The sequence below is a fragment of the Vanessa atalanta genome, chromosome 15, assembly GCF_905147765.1.
Source record: "Vanessa atalanta chromosome 15, ilVanAtal1.2, whole genome shotgun sequence".
Lineage (NCBI taxonomy): Eukaryota > Metazoa > Arthropoda > Insecta > Lepidoptera > Nymphalidae > Vanessa > Vanessa atalanta.
The window spans coordinates 1,230,135-1,244,719 of record NC_061885.1 but is presented as its reverse complement, the minus strand read 5'-3'; the positions used below and the strand labels follow the sequence as shown (position 1 = coordinate 1,244,719).

Sequence of the window (14,585 nt, the reverse complement as noted above, 5' to 3'; positions counted from 1 at the left end):
TGAGCTAAATGTCTTGAATGTACCCTTGCTGTCTTGATACTTGGTGTGGAATGCTATCCCTTTAACGGTCTCGCTATAGACCCGTGATACATAAATGTATGCACCCTTAACTATGCATTTACATCTTATAAGCAATTACTGTGTAGACGCTCCTTCCTTCGTTAGCACCTTTTTAGATCGTCCAAATTTTTACCAAATTTTTTATCGTCAATGTATTTAAAAAAAAAATCTTTAAAAAATAATTATTATTTCTATCCAAAATTATTGACGATATAATATTTGGATTTTACTACTGAATTGAATGTTGCTTTAGCATGCTCTGGACATTGTTCTGCGCTATCTATGTTTATCGTTGTTATTGAGATATTCTCTTCCTACTTAAAAAATACTCTTCAACAATACTATCAAATTCTTACGAATTTTAATTTTTAGAATAGTATCTATTAGAATCACGCTGTATAACTTTGTCCTTATACGATTGTATAGATATCACAAATATATTAAATTTTTATAATAAATATTTAATTAATTTCATACTAAGCAAACACGATAACTATACAATCATTAGATTTTCATATCCATTCGTTTTAAAAATTTGATTGATAAAACTACTTAACACAGTACAAGTCATAACACGATAAAAATTGGCACGTTTAAATCTACACTTTCTTAATGGCACCTTACCCTAAAGAATTGGCTTCCATTAGATGCACTTATTTCTTGGTAATAATTAAAGGCATGATAGTGTTTACTTGATAAAGCCTTACAAATTAACGTTCTTTATAAAATAAATTTTGTGAATAATCATTCTAAATGGTATAGTATTTGTCATGAACATCAGTGTCGTAGCTTTTGTAGATTTTTATGTGTAGTAATTTATATTACATTGATAATATTTTATACAGGGTCACCGTCACCTCGTAAGAAACGTAATAATTCAACCCCAACGAAGAAGAATGCTGCAGAAAAAAAGCAAATTTTACAACAACTCATAAGCCCAGCACCAGCTAATGATCATTCAAAGAAAATAACGATGGGGGAATTAATACAGATGTCTGAAAAAAGAACATTAAGTACAGTAGAAAGCGCACCAGCTTTTGTAGAATATGGAGTAGATAACAAAGATACGTCATTTGCCAGCGAAGCGTCGTCACCATCTACATCTCCTTCGATGCGACAAATATCTGACCCGAAATTAGAGAAAAAAGTGACTTTTGCGAGGTTACTTAACAAAGTATCTGCAGAAATGAGTTCTAGCTCTGACGTAGATATGGTTAATACAATTGCAATACCGATGGCAGTTATAGCAGATAGAACTATTAAAGCTAAAGCTTCTAGCACACCGCCTTCGCCTGGGGTAGAAGTTAGATCACCTCACAGTACATCGAGTAATCAGGGTAGTGATTCAATGTCGAGTCTTGATTTAACGCTAGCGCAATCGGCCCTTAAGAAGTATTCCAGGTAACATGAGGTACATATTATAGATTTGTTTAATTTGTTAGCTAAATACTTATAAACTTTTTTCGTTGCTTATTATAGAACACCAAAAATTTCAAGCGCAGATTCGATATTGGCTATGTTCCGAAATTTCGCATCATCATCAGCGATGGTTTCTCGGACGTCTTCTGGTGCTATATCAGCGTCTAGTACTCCAACGGCGTCTTCTCCTCAAGATGATACGGTGGATGCAGATGATATATCTATCGCTTCTTCACACATCCCATCACTTGCACCGGATTCACCCATTGCAAGGCCACATAATACTATAGAAATACAGGTTAATAATCAAAAATCAAATATATATATTCCTAAAATTACAATACTTTATGGATACTACGATATGTAAAATCATTTCAGGTTGTAGATCCTCTCAGTTCACACAAGCAGTCATCGTCTGGTAACTTACTCCATCCACCTTCCATCCTTCTCGAAGTGCCTAGTAGTATAAATAAGTGTCTATCTCCAATACGTGAACTTCCAACTCCACTCCCTACACCTCTTCCCACTCCTTTACCTACACCATTACCTTCGCCTCGTATGCCCCGTGCAAAAATGGAGTCAGATATAAAAAGTGATTCAACAATTACATGTATATCACCGAGCGAAGATGAATTAGATGATAAAGTTGAACGCCCGAAATCTGGATTAAGATTGAAGGTATAATTTACACTCCAAAAATAAATCAATAAATCAGAATGTAATTTATACGACTACATATAAATTTTGTTTACAGCTACGTCAGCCGGTTTTGAGTACAGACACACCGACACCGTCCACTCAAGTGACTGATTCACCCAGCCCTAGCGTCACACATAGTCAAGATTCCGAAAGGGAACTATCGTCTCCTTCACCTGCTCCACCATCTCTTAGAGTTCCTGTCCTCACTATTGAGCGTCCGTCTCCTGGATCACCACCTCCAAGAAGAACACCGCCGCATTTAGACTTTCAACCGCCTCCTCTGATAACGGTCACATATAACGCAAGCGAGGAATCCGATGAACCTTTGTCACCGAGGCCACCGCCACCGACAGCAAACATGTGCTACTTAAGCCCATTCTCAATGTCAGCAAGAGGTGAAAGAGCTCCCTCCGAATCCAACTTATCATCATCTGGCTACAGCTCTATGGCAAGTCCAGGTCCTTCGAGGTGTGGTTCTAGCAATCCTTTGTGTCCGTCTGAAATGGAAGATCCAGGTTCAGGTGGTGGTCCTTCTTGTTTTCAATCTCGAAGAAGACCTCTAATGAAAACGAATTCAAGTCCAGCTACATCTAATGATGGGGGAAACGAAAAGAGACGAGGTCGATCAGATTCGGAAACCTTATCCGATGATCCATTGTTAGAATCGAATGATGAAGGAATCGGCACAGATGAAAGAGTAGATGATATACCTTCTAGTGCAAAGGAATTAGCAAATTTATCTGTTTTAAAAGAAACTTTAGAGATACCACAAGCAGCAATGTGTTCACCAAGTGGTGTTACAAAATGTACAATAGTTAAATGCATAAGTGTTGAAAGAGGTCTCGATGAAAAGGTTAGCTTAAAACCACCAATCCTCTTTTCTGATTGCAGTCGTCCATTGAGTCCTGTGAGTTCGAGAAGTGAAAGCCCTTTAAGTGATAAAACCGGTCTCGGTTTATTCTCCCCACAATTTTACGGGCGTCAGTTACCTTTCACAGACTCCGATGGGCTTTATGATTTTCCGAGTTCAGAATGTGTGAAAGGTGGTAGCTGTAAAAACGGAAGCAGTCCTCACAGAAAAGCTGGTAGAAGAAGAGACAGAAGAACGTCAAGAACGACATCTCACGAGGCAACTGGAACAGCTAAATCAACTTTACCTCATATGCCGCATTCCATGCACAATTTATTAGAAGTAAGTATTTATATATATTGTATGAGCTTCTATATATTATAATACATATTGTATGTATAAGATCAGGCACCGAAATTATTTTCTTAATGAATATAAACCAAACTAAGTGAATATATTTTATGTTATATAGATTTAATCTCTTCAATTCGCCAATTTATAATTAATAATGTTCACTTGACAATCAACATGGTCGTTTTAAAAATATATTTGCAGGCAACCGTGAGCGAGTGCCGATATTTTATATTGAGATCGTTGGCGAAATGAATGACGCCTTGCCAGTTTCACATGCTTCTTAAAAACATTTACAGCGACGCCGCCTTATATATATATTTTAAATTTTCTTGTAATTTACAGGTGCCTTGTTGCAATCGAGGTCGAAAATCAGGAAGACGCAGGTCTAGATCACAAGCGCCAGCACTGGCTACTTCATCGTCTTCTGAAGAATCAATTTCCAACGCTTCCGTTGCATCTGTTGCATCAGCTAGAGAATTCAGATTACCAGATATGGATATGCAGGTTATATAAAATAAGATAACCTCCCTGACCGAATATACAAGGTTGATCTAATATATTTGATAAAATGTTTATTTTTACGATTAAAACACAAATTAAAGTAATGTCGCTTATAATTGTTTCAAAAATAATAAAAGGCACTAAATATGAAAATTCATGATCGTGACCTTCAAATGCAATATATTATAAATTACTTATGTAATGTCGGATACAATGAATGTTCATATTTATAAAATAAATAATGGCACAAGCTTCCGCGTAACTAATTATTTTATTTAAATAAAACATCAAGATTAGATAAAAATATTATTAAACGCACAACATCAGCACATATTAATTGTTGTTTGATTGTAGCTTTCAATGTTTTATTTACAAAATCACAAATGGTACGTTATCACTTGTCTATTTTCAGAGAATTTAAAACAATAAATTCACTGTTGGCCTAATGGCTAGTTTGTAAGGCGTGACAAATCACGTAAGACCTGAACTCTTTCCGGTCGCGTCGGATTTTCCGTCCCATCGGATTATTAGAGTGAAGAATTAGATTTTGCAATTGTGTTTTCGCATAAACTTGTACACTATAACGACTGTCGCAATTATCTAGAATACAATGTCTGAAAATTAAATCAAATTATTTCGTAAAATTAACACTGAATATTTTTTTCACATCAGATATCATAATTGCAAATTTAAACTAATATATTTGATCGATAATCCGACAAATTACTGGTTATTCCTAAATTCAAGCATTAATGTTAATTTAAAACAATACATTCACAGTTAAACTTTGTTTATATCCCATTGCTGGAGAAATAATTCAGGTTAAAGTACACTTCAAGGGTTCATCCACTGCACAATTTCGCCTCATATCAACAAATGAGTTATTCGCTTGGCCATATGTATTTTTCAATGTGATATGTTCCGCTTGTTATATTCAGTTTTCGCAACGTATAGTATATTTGCAGCCAGAGACGATGAGAGTCAAGAAACCTCTGCGGCGACAAAAATGCAGGAGCTCTGAGGTGATTCTGAGTAGACCTGTATACCGACTGTCATTGTAAAGACTATATCTATCTCCTTGAATGATTCGTAATACGTCTGTTTAACCAGTTAACGTAACGAAACTTTTAATTTGATTTTTAAAAAAATGTGGCGATTTCCATTTGGTTAAATAAAATGAGGTTTTATATGCAACGGTTTTTGTCATCGTTATAAACTCAATATAATGTTAATAAAGTCTTATATAATAACAGTCAGTATAAGTTTTTGGGGAAATATCTTTATTATCTGATAACCTTTTTGTTTTGTGTAATTGCTATTGCGTCTCAACGTCGACTTATTTATCTTTATATATTTTTTTATTGATTCCATTTAACGATATAATCCTTTTACTAAGATTTGTACTTTGTATTTTTACTTTAAGATTTTTAGTTTTAATACAATATAAATAAATGATTGTGTAAAATATAAAATTATTGAATACGTGTAGTTGGTCCTAAATAATTATACAAATAATTTACAGGACACGACATCAAAGATTTCATCGAATCTGGACTTGACGGAAGACTCACGGAAGCCGGTCAAAGTGAGCAAGCTACGGACCATCGGTCACCAAATAAGGTTTAGTATATACTTTCAAGATTATCAAACCTATATAGAAAACACACTTAGGTACAATTATTGAAGAACGCAAGTCTTTACGTTAAGTTTCAAGAAATATACACTTAACATATAAAGAAGGAAGTTTATACTTGGTGGTAGGGATTTGTGCAAACGCGTCTGGGTAGGTACCACCCACTCATCAGATATTCTATCGCCAAACAACAGTACTCAGTATTGTTGTGTTCCGGTTTGAAGGGTGAATGAGCCAGTGTAACTACAGGCACAAGGGATTGCTATAAGAAGAAATATAACATTTATTTATTTATTTATTTATTTATTATGTTTTGCTAGCGGATGTTACATAAATTACACACCAATGAAATCATGTACAAAATAAGATACATTATGTACACCCATTCAAAAGCAAAAACTGCATGCATAGCGTTCTTGCTCCGATTACAATTATATAATTAAATATTAAAGTGCTTGATTAACATTAAGTAACAATATTTCGACATTGAAAGGAGAAAAAAAAAAAAAAAAAAGAAAAGTGAAGAACAGAAGGTAGGTGGCGCATTAGCTATATAAGGACCATTCCTTACATTAATATTTCTTACGTTGCCATTGCCTATGGGCAGTGGTGACCACTTACCATTATGCGGCCCATTGCTCGTCCGCCAACCTAGGCCATAATAAGCCCACGTTGCGACTTTACGTTTAAAAAATATAAGAATGACTCTTGACCGGATTTCGATCAGTATTTAATTGAGACTAGGCATCTGAACAAAAGATCTCATAAGACAAGTACAAACACAATCGTACTTTATTTCCTCAAAGGGCGATGGGCCGGAAATCCTACACGCCTGGATTAAAAATAGAAGCAAGGAAGCAAGCTATAGCATTAGCATTAGCATTAGCAGCCCGTAAATGTCCCACTGCTGGGATAAAGGCCTCCTCTCCCTTTGAGGAGAAGTTTTGGAGCATATTCCACCACGCTGCTCCAATGCGGGTTGGCGGAATACACATGTGGCAGAATTTCGTTGAAATTAGACACATGCAGGTTTCCTCACGATGTTTTCCTTCACCGCCGAGCACGAGATGAATTATAAACACAAATTAAGCACATGAAATTTCAGTGGTGCCTGCCTGGGTTTGAACCCGAAATCATCGGTTAAGATGCACGCGTTCTAACCACTGGGCCATCTCGGCTCTTGCAATAGAAAGAGAAGGCCCGAATTATTATTGTACATATTAATTTGAACATTTTCAATTTTTTCAATAATTTATTTAGTCAATCTACAATACTTAGTAATATAATTATAAGTTGACTATATCTAGGTATCTACATTAAAATTGTTAACTCGTCGGAATTATTTTCTACTGTCGAGGCATCTCTGTTATGGAGGCCCTTCTTTTGTGGAGACCCCAGGGCTGTTACCCCGGTTGCCCTTCCCTAAATCCGGGCCTGAGCGTATCTGCACAAAATGATTTCATAGGCCGTATTGACGATATAACGATAAAAAGTGATTACATAAAACTTGTATGATTAACATTCTGTAAAATGATTCTCTTATATATTTTGTAATTTATTTATGTTATGTTATTAATAAATTTAAGTTATTTCTTCATTCAGTCAGAAATATAACACTTTCCAGGTTTCTTCGTCGTATAGAAACAAATCTAAAATTGAAAGAAACCTACCCCGCGATATCAGACGACGAAGGAGACGAGTCCTCGAGTGTCACGTCACCCCTGCTTCAAGGGAGGAAGGATCTTAGTGGCATGCCCGCCCACGCAATATCCGCTCCTCTACTGGGAGCGGCAAGGCCTAAAATCACGAGACAGAGGCGCTATGATAAGTCGCTTTTGAACGATGAAACAAGAACGTTTAGTGCTGCACCGGGTCACGATAATTCGGATTGATTTTGAAGTTTCGTTGGTGAGTGAATGTATGGTTTAATGAATTTTCTATAATTACTTCAGACTTATAATTTATTTAACTGTTAATCGATCGATGATGTACGTTAATATGTTACCAATAACGCTAGCGTCTAAAAATGGCGACGAATTGAAAGTTATACAAGATTCTAATCTAATGTGATAAAATGTAATATAAAGACGCGTAATAGTAGGAATGTTGTTATTACGTAGAATTAAAAGTAATTTTTAATAACTTACAAAATATAATTTCCCTTTCGTTACGTTTTGATGTCTTAAATTTTTCTATGTAACTTAAAATTTTGTAAATATATTTCGAATAGCAATAATTCATTTTATAAGTCGTAAATGTTTTATTATGATTAGATATTAATATTAGGGTTTAATGGAATAAACTATCTTATGAATAAAAGTAATATTTTATTGAGTTGGCGAATCTTACTCATACTTACGAAAATAAAGTGCGTTAGGGTAAGTTGGGTTGTCAATATTATAAAAAAAAAAACATTAATCTCATATATTATCTATATTGCAAGACATGCTATTTAATCTACATTTCTTGGTTAATACGATACAAACATTTCAAAAAGTATTTCTTTTTTTGTTTATGAAAATATCATAGTATTATTGTAACATTTGTTCTTTTATTTTGTCGTCAACGAATTACTAGTATGTATATTTATAAATTTTTGTTCAATCTTACAAATCTTCGCAGTCGTGTTGTCCGTGTCTTTCTTGTTTCTGTGATGTGCGGCCATCTTTTTATTTCTAGACAGCATCAAAATCAGCTTATCACAACCTATTTGAATTTAATGTGACGTGATTTGATAGATGAAATAATAAAAGTTCACTAAAATAAAATAATCTTTCAAACGGTGGCAGAACTATAGTTAAGCAAAGTAACCAAATTAAGATTTATGATAATTCATTAGTAATCCACTATCGTATTGCTTACTGTAATGCCTTTAGAGGGTCAATTTTGTAACTGGTATCACGTGAGAAGGTTCTAAACACTCTATAAATATAATGGGAGGTTATTATTAGGGCACTGGTTTGGTTCTTTGAATTTCCAAATCAACCAGCCTCGTGAAAGAACAAAATTAACAAATGCCTATTTTACTAATATTTATTTATAATGAGTCAAATAAATTCGTTCTCATCTGTACCCGAGCATACTCAAACGCACTTTTCCTGTTATTTTCTATCTGTAAGCATAAAGCACCTAGCTTTGTTTTGTCATTAATAATAAAATGTATTGTACGATAATGTTTATTTGTAAATATTTTCAAAGGTATTGCTCAAATGCATATTTTGTGAGTTGTCTTTTGTGCACTATATGCTACTTTGTAAATACATAAATTATTGTTTTATAATGTAAATACCGGGATACGAGAGAATTTTTCTTTCTTTCTTTGTAAGTGTATTTGCTAAAAGACTTACTTGTAAATCGTTAGTTTCTAAGAAAAAAAAAAAACAAATCGAAAGGCCCAAAAAAAATGGTATACCAAAAAGCACAATTACTATTACTCTTATATACAATATGTTGTATGAATGTAGTTAACCATATACATTATTCACATATATATGTATGTATAATGCTAGTAGGTGAATTAGACGACAATGACATCCGTGTGCACCTCATAACTATCGTATGTCCATTGCAACAAAATGTATATTTAAAATTAAAACTCTGAAAAGGGTAAAAAAAAAATCGTTTTCGTTTATGGTTTTTGTTGTTGATATTAAATATGTATATTGTTTTTTTTTTTACATAACTAATAGAATACATTAAAAATGTTATGTTGTACTTAGTAAAAAATCAGTTAAAATTATAAATTTCGAAAATTATAATTACTTATATTTTAAAAATTTATACAGTTATAGTTTACATAAAAACGGGAATGCCTCTCAAATGTGTGTATTGAGGATAAATTTGCAACTAAAAATAGCATGAACTTAACTTTAATTTGTACAAGGTTTACACAAGTCGACGTCACACTTGCACTCTACCGAGTGCAACGCATTTTCCCCAGCGGAAAAAACGTGGAAATAAGTGAAATTGACTAAAAGCTAGACAAGATAAGAACGGAATGGAAAATTTAGATTGCTATAAGAAGAAATATAAGGTGTTTAAAACAAAGTTGGTGGTACCTGGCCAGCTACTTACGACATCACGTCATTTAAGAGTAGCTGGCATGCACATAACGTGTGTTCCCGGCTTTATTATTATAGTTTTCATTTGAATAAATGTCATAGCCTAGAAAAAACGCTCTATAGAATTAATGAAACATCAAAAAAAATGGATACAAATTGAAAACTTGTAGAATAGACTTAAAATAAAGTTTCCAAAGGAAAATAAAGATGATACGTTGCTATTACCATATTTCGTTTAACATGAAACGAGGTATGCATTAACAAAATGAAATATTAAAAAAAATATTTAAGAAATTTAGCGCTACACCCAGCAATAATAATGTGATTTAAATGTCGTAAAGACTGAAATTTGTGTGTGTATCAGTTACATAAATGTTTCAATGTCTACATTTAGTCATTCTCTGCTGGATCGTAAGTGACATTGGCAGAATGATTTGCGCGTTCGTCTCGTAGGAAGACGCCATAACCAAAGAAAATAAATAATGACAATGAATTAATCAAGCATTTTTTTAATTTATTCTAATAAGTAGACATTAACATAGATGTAGATCTTATTCATAAACTATAACTATAGCTAAATCATATGCAGCACATATATTAATTTATCTTTAGGAAAACATATTCTAGATTGCTCTTTTATCTTTTTTTTTTTTTTTTAATATAAATAAATTGCTATGGCTTAATATTTGTCTTATTAGTTTTACTATAAAAAAAAAAATAATGGCCTGTTTGTGGAGACTGATTTTGTAAAACTTATTCTTAATTTTTTCTTTAAATTCTCTTGCACTATATTTCTTACTACTGTAAATTTAAAAAATAATATTAAACGTCACATTTTTCATCTTAAACCTTCATTAAAACTCCCACTCTTTTAATCTTTCTTGTAATTTCACAACACTTTGTTTTATTGCTGATTTTTATTTTGTTTGTTGGCTTTACATACTATTGGGAAGTGATTTTGGCGATGTAAAAATATAGAATACCGTAAAATTTTAGCGCACCTAGTACAATGCTTTTTCTCTTAGTGCAATTCGTTGGAAAAAAATTAAAATCCTAACTACAATCATTCTACTATCTCAACGTGAAATATTTAATGCCACTGCCATCAAACGACATTGTATGTGATTGTATCTTAATTTATGAAAAACGATTGATTTCACGTTCAAATTAATTCAACGAATGCGATCGCAATGACATTTTAAATATTGCGTAGTTTTAGAAGTAGGATGTTATTATTTATTACCTGTAGATTAATCCTCACGTCATGATATCATAAATACTATTAAAATAAAAAAAATCAGAGGCACCTTATGACCTTATTCTTATAAGCAATACCTTAAATTAAGTAATATGTTAAGACTTAAGATGCACATATAATCATATGATATACTTATTAAAAGCTGTGATGGGAAGCGTGTAGCGATATTCTACTTGAAAAAAAGCTAATTTATTTGTTTTTATAAAATGTACTCGATGTCCAAGACAGGGGTCTCCAAACTTTAGCATAAGACTCGACTTTACTCCACTTTATCCAAGAGGAAAGACCTTTCATAATACTAAAGACAGATACATAATAGTCATTTTAGTAATACGGACAGAAAAAACGCGCAAAGAAAGATCGAAAATCTTAACTATAACTGACATTTTATATATACATAAATATCGCGCTACCAAATTAATTGTTCTTCGAAATAAGCGTATATTACCTGAGTGCTCAAACGCCAGGGTGGTTACTAATAGTAAATATAGACGTTAATCTTAAAGCGGCCCCTAACCTAACCAGCAGCACAACCTAATGTAATAATCTAAGATCGATTTTGAGCATTCGCCTGCAGTCAATTGTTTTTACAAAGTCAGACAAATTGTATCCTCACAAATTGCGCACTATAATGCTCGAATCTAAAAGGTTACAATACAGACAAATAGTGCAGGTGAGATACCGCCCTTATACTTTTAAAAGAGCGCTAAAAAAAGTACAAATATTATCTTCGTTACCGAGCGAGATCAACTCGCGGTCCTCCATATAATAGTGCCTACGAAAAGAAGTTTGAAGATCCCTGTCAAGAAAACTGTCAATTTTATGTAGTGCAGTTGAAGTTATGTTGTCTTGTTTATTTTATTATTAAAATCGCTATCGGCTCGAATTTATGAATTCAAATTAAAGTAATAGTCATGTTGTAGGACCATTGATGTAATTTAAGAATAGTTCACCTATTATTAAGGATAAAGTGCACCTTTTTAGGTTAAGACTCGCTATTTATTAAAAAAAAAATATTTTCTTTATTATTTGAAAATGATCTTTAATTTTATAAATTATTTATTCACGTGTATTTAATTAACTCGTGTGTATAGTACACATTTAATATAAAAAAAGTTTCTAAATATGAATTATTTTTTGGAAGATACCTATAGTGTAAGTATCAAAACTGGATGCATTTTATTTGGCATTAAAAAAAAAGGAATTTAGTTCAATGACCTCCGTACATAGTTTCTTTTCATTGTTTCCTATGAATGATTGTCTATTGTAAATAAATAAAAAAGTTTTACACTATACGCATATATTTGTTAAGATATATAATCACTATAATTACCATCTTATTCACAATGTAAAAACGAAGTAAAATAAATTTTGCTTGTTATTAAAATATGTTTATTATTTATCCAATCCAATATACTTAATTATTAATAACTCTGTCATTCCTTTTATTGTTTCGCATAGATTATTTGTTGTACCATCTGGAATTGGACCGACGTGATTGTATTGTCCTTGTAAACTGACATAAGTACATAGACTCGTAAATATAAATGAACAAATTTAACCACGAATTATTATGACACCATTGCCCGAGAACCGGGATCTAGAATAATCTTTATGAATTCTTCAAAAACGTTTCGACTCTCGGCGAAGTTCTAGTCGAATCTTTTGGGCAAAATTTTACTTTGATAATGTAGGTACAGTGTTGTCGTCCTGACGTCAACAGATATTGTCCTGGCCGATTACGGCCACGGCGGCTAAACTCAAGAGAGACCAGCCAACTACGCAGGACATGTTATAGTGCACACAGGTGCACTCTCTATTCCTTTATTCTCTGATCTGATCTGACGGAACAACAAATCCGGCATGACCGGAACGAGTTCAAACGCAGGACCAACGGTTTTACGTGGTTTCAGAGGCACGGGATTTTCCAGCCTCCGGTTTGTTAATGAAATTTTTTCGATAAAAAACCTAATATTTTTATATCGGCCTGACCTGGGGATTGAACTTAGGAGCTCGAGATCGGCCTTGTCACCACTGGTAGTCTACATGGGAGTATAAATAAAGATATAATAACCAAGAACTGTTTGTAGTGCATAATATAGCAATTCGCATGAAATGTATAAACCTATATTTAGTTTATCTTTACTCGCCATACCGTAATAGTAAAAACACATACAAAGATTACACACCAACTTACAGAAATAATAGATACCATCCTAAATTCTCTTTAACGGAAAAAAAAAATGTGATGTGACATGATATTACTTTATTCAACTTCTCAAATTTATAAAGGTATGTTAATAAAATAAATAAAACCAAATGTCAATAAAAAATCCCAGTAATTGTGTTATTAGTATATTACACGTTTTTATTGTAAATACAATAATAAATTATAAAAGGTGAAGAAAATTTTGATCACAGTGTTTTACTATGACAAGGTTAAAGTTTCTATCTACTAGCATCGCTCATAACCGTGATTTAAATTTTAGGTTAACGTAATTACTCGCAATTTCCTTCTTAGCTAAACATCATATGACATAAGAACAGACCTGCAACACTTTTCTCCGAAAACACAGAGCACAGAGATTGTAAGATGTAGGTACACAGGGTATATTTATCGATAAAGCCTAATCAAGCAAAGACAACGACGTATCCATCTTTTAAAATAATTTTGATTAATTAATTTTATATCATTTCGATATTAACAATAAACATCAATACTGAATATTAGTATTATTTTAAAAGTAGATTATATTATACTAAATACAATTCTACAATCGATTTACGATAATAAAAAAGGACTGCACTAACAATATTTACCTGAACCGAAAACTACTCAAGGCAACTATTATCATATACCCTTTTTTTTAAAAAGGGCATTTTTATTCATAACCAAATTTTTGCAAAACTTTTAATCTTACGTCGCGTCAATCTTGATACTGAAAGCACTTGAAACGTCTTAAAATTCGAGTTGTATAAAATCAAAGGCGTCAAATGTACCAGATATAGTAAAACTTAATTATATATGTAAATATACAGTACGACATAAATTGCGAATAAACGACGTTTTTTATCAAAAACGGCTATTTAAGCAAGCAAGTGATATTCAAACGTTCCGATATACAATTAAATCAATTAAATCTCACAAATATAAATATTGCCATTTTAAAACCTTTTTTTCCTCTACCATTTGATCATACCACAAAATTTAAGCCTTTGATTTTACAAACCCCAATTTTCATGTGAAACTAATATAAAATCACAACACAAAGCCTTACATGTAACCTCTTTAAACAGTGCATCAAATGATCAGGATGCAGAATCAATTATTAAGCTACTATCACATATCTGCATTCAAGCGAGATAGTTGCGCAGGTGTCGCTACGGCTTCATAAAGATGAATTAAAACCGCTATTTATTTATTACAGTAATTTCATTAATTGCAATGACAAAGTTATTTATAATTATTATGCAAATAATGTAAATAATAATGTTAACAGAAACTTTATTTTCACAAGTTAATTCCCATTTTAAATATCAGATATAACCTCACAGATTATATATAATTTTAAAGTCCACATTAAACGTCTGTGGTATGATGTAGGTGACTTGATAAAGCCAGTAATTGTTTCTGATGAAATTTTCAATTCAAATAAGGAATAGGACGTATGTTATGTTATTTTATATTTAATTTCTACTCCAAACTCTGTGATACTAATTAAATACTTTTTATATACAGACCTTATTCTA

The 14,585-nt window shown here is 32.5% G+C and overlaps 1 protein-coding gene across 1 annotated transcript in view; it reads left to right on the top strand.

Annotated features, from left to right (window-relative positions):
- Positions 1–7,410, top strand: part of LOC125069516 — a 124,307-nt gene extending 116,897 nt beyond the window's left edge. Inside the window, exons 23-30 of the mRNA XM_047679036.1 lie at positions 906–1,461; positions 1,540–1,777; positions 1,858–2,157; positions 2,234–3,370; positions 3,725–3,886; positions 4,849–4,905; positions 5,406–5,503; positions 7,141–7,410. Coding sequence (XP_047534992.1) covers positions 906–1,461; positions 1,540–1,777; positions 1,858–2,157; positions 2,234–3,370; positions 3,725–3,886; positions 4,849–4,905; positions 5,406–5,503; positions 7,141–7,408 — 2,816 coding nt within the window. The 3' untranslated portion in view covers positions 7,409–7,410. The remainder of the gene's footprint in view (positions 1–905; positions 1,462–1,539; positions 1,778–1,857; positions 2,158–2,233; positions 3,371–3,724; positions 3,887–4,848; positions 4,906–5,405; positions 5,504–7,140) is intronic.
- The last annotated feature ends 7,175 nt before the right edge of the window (positions 7,411–14,585 follow it).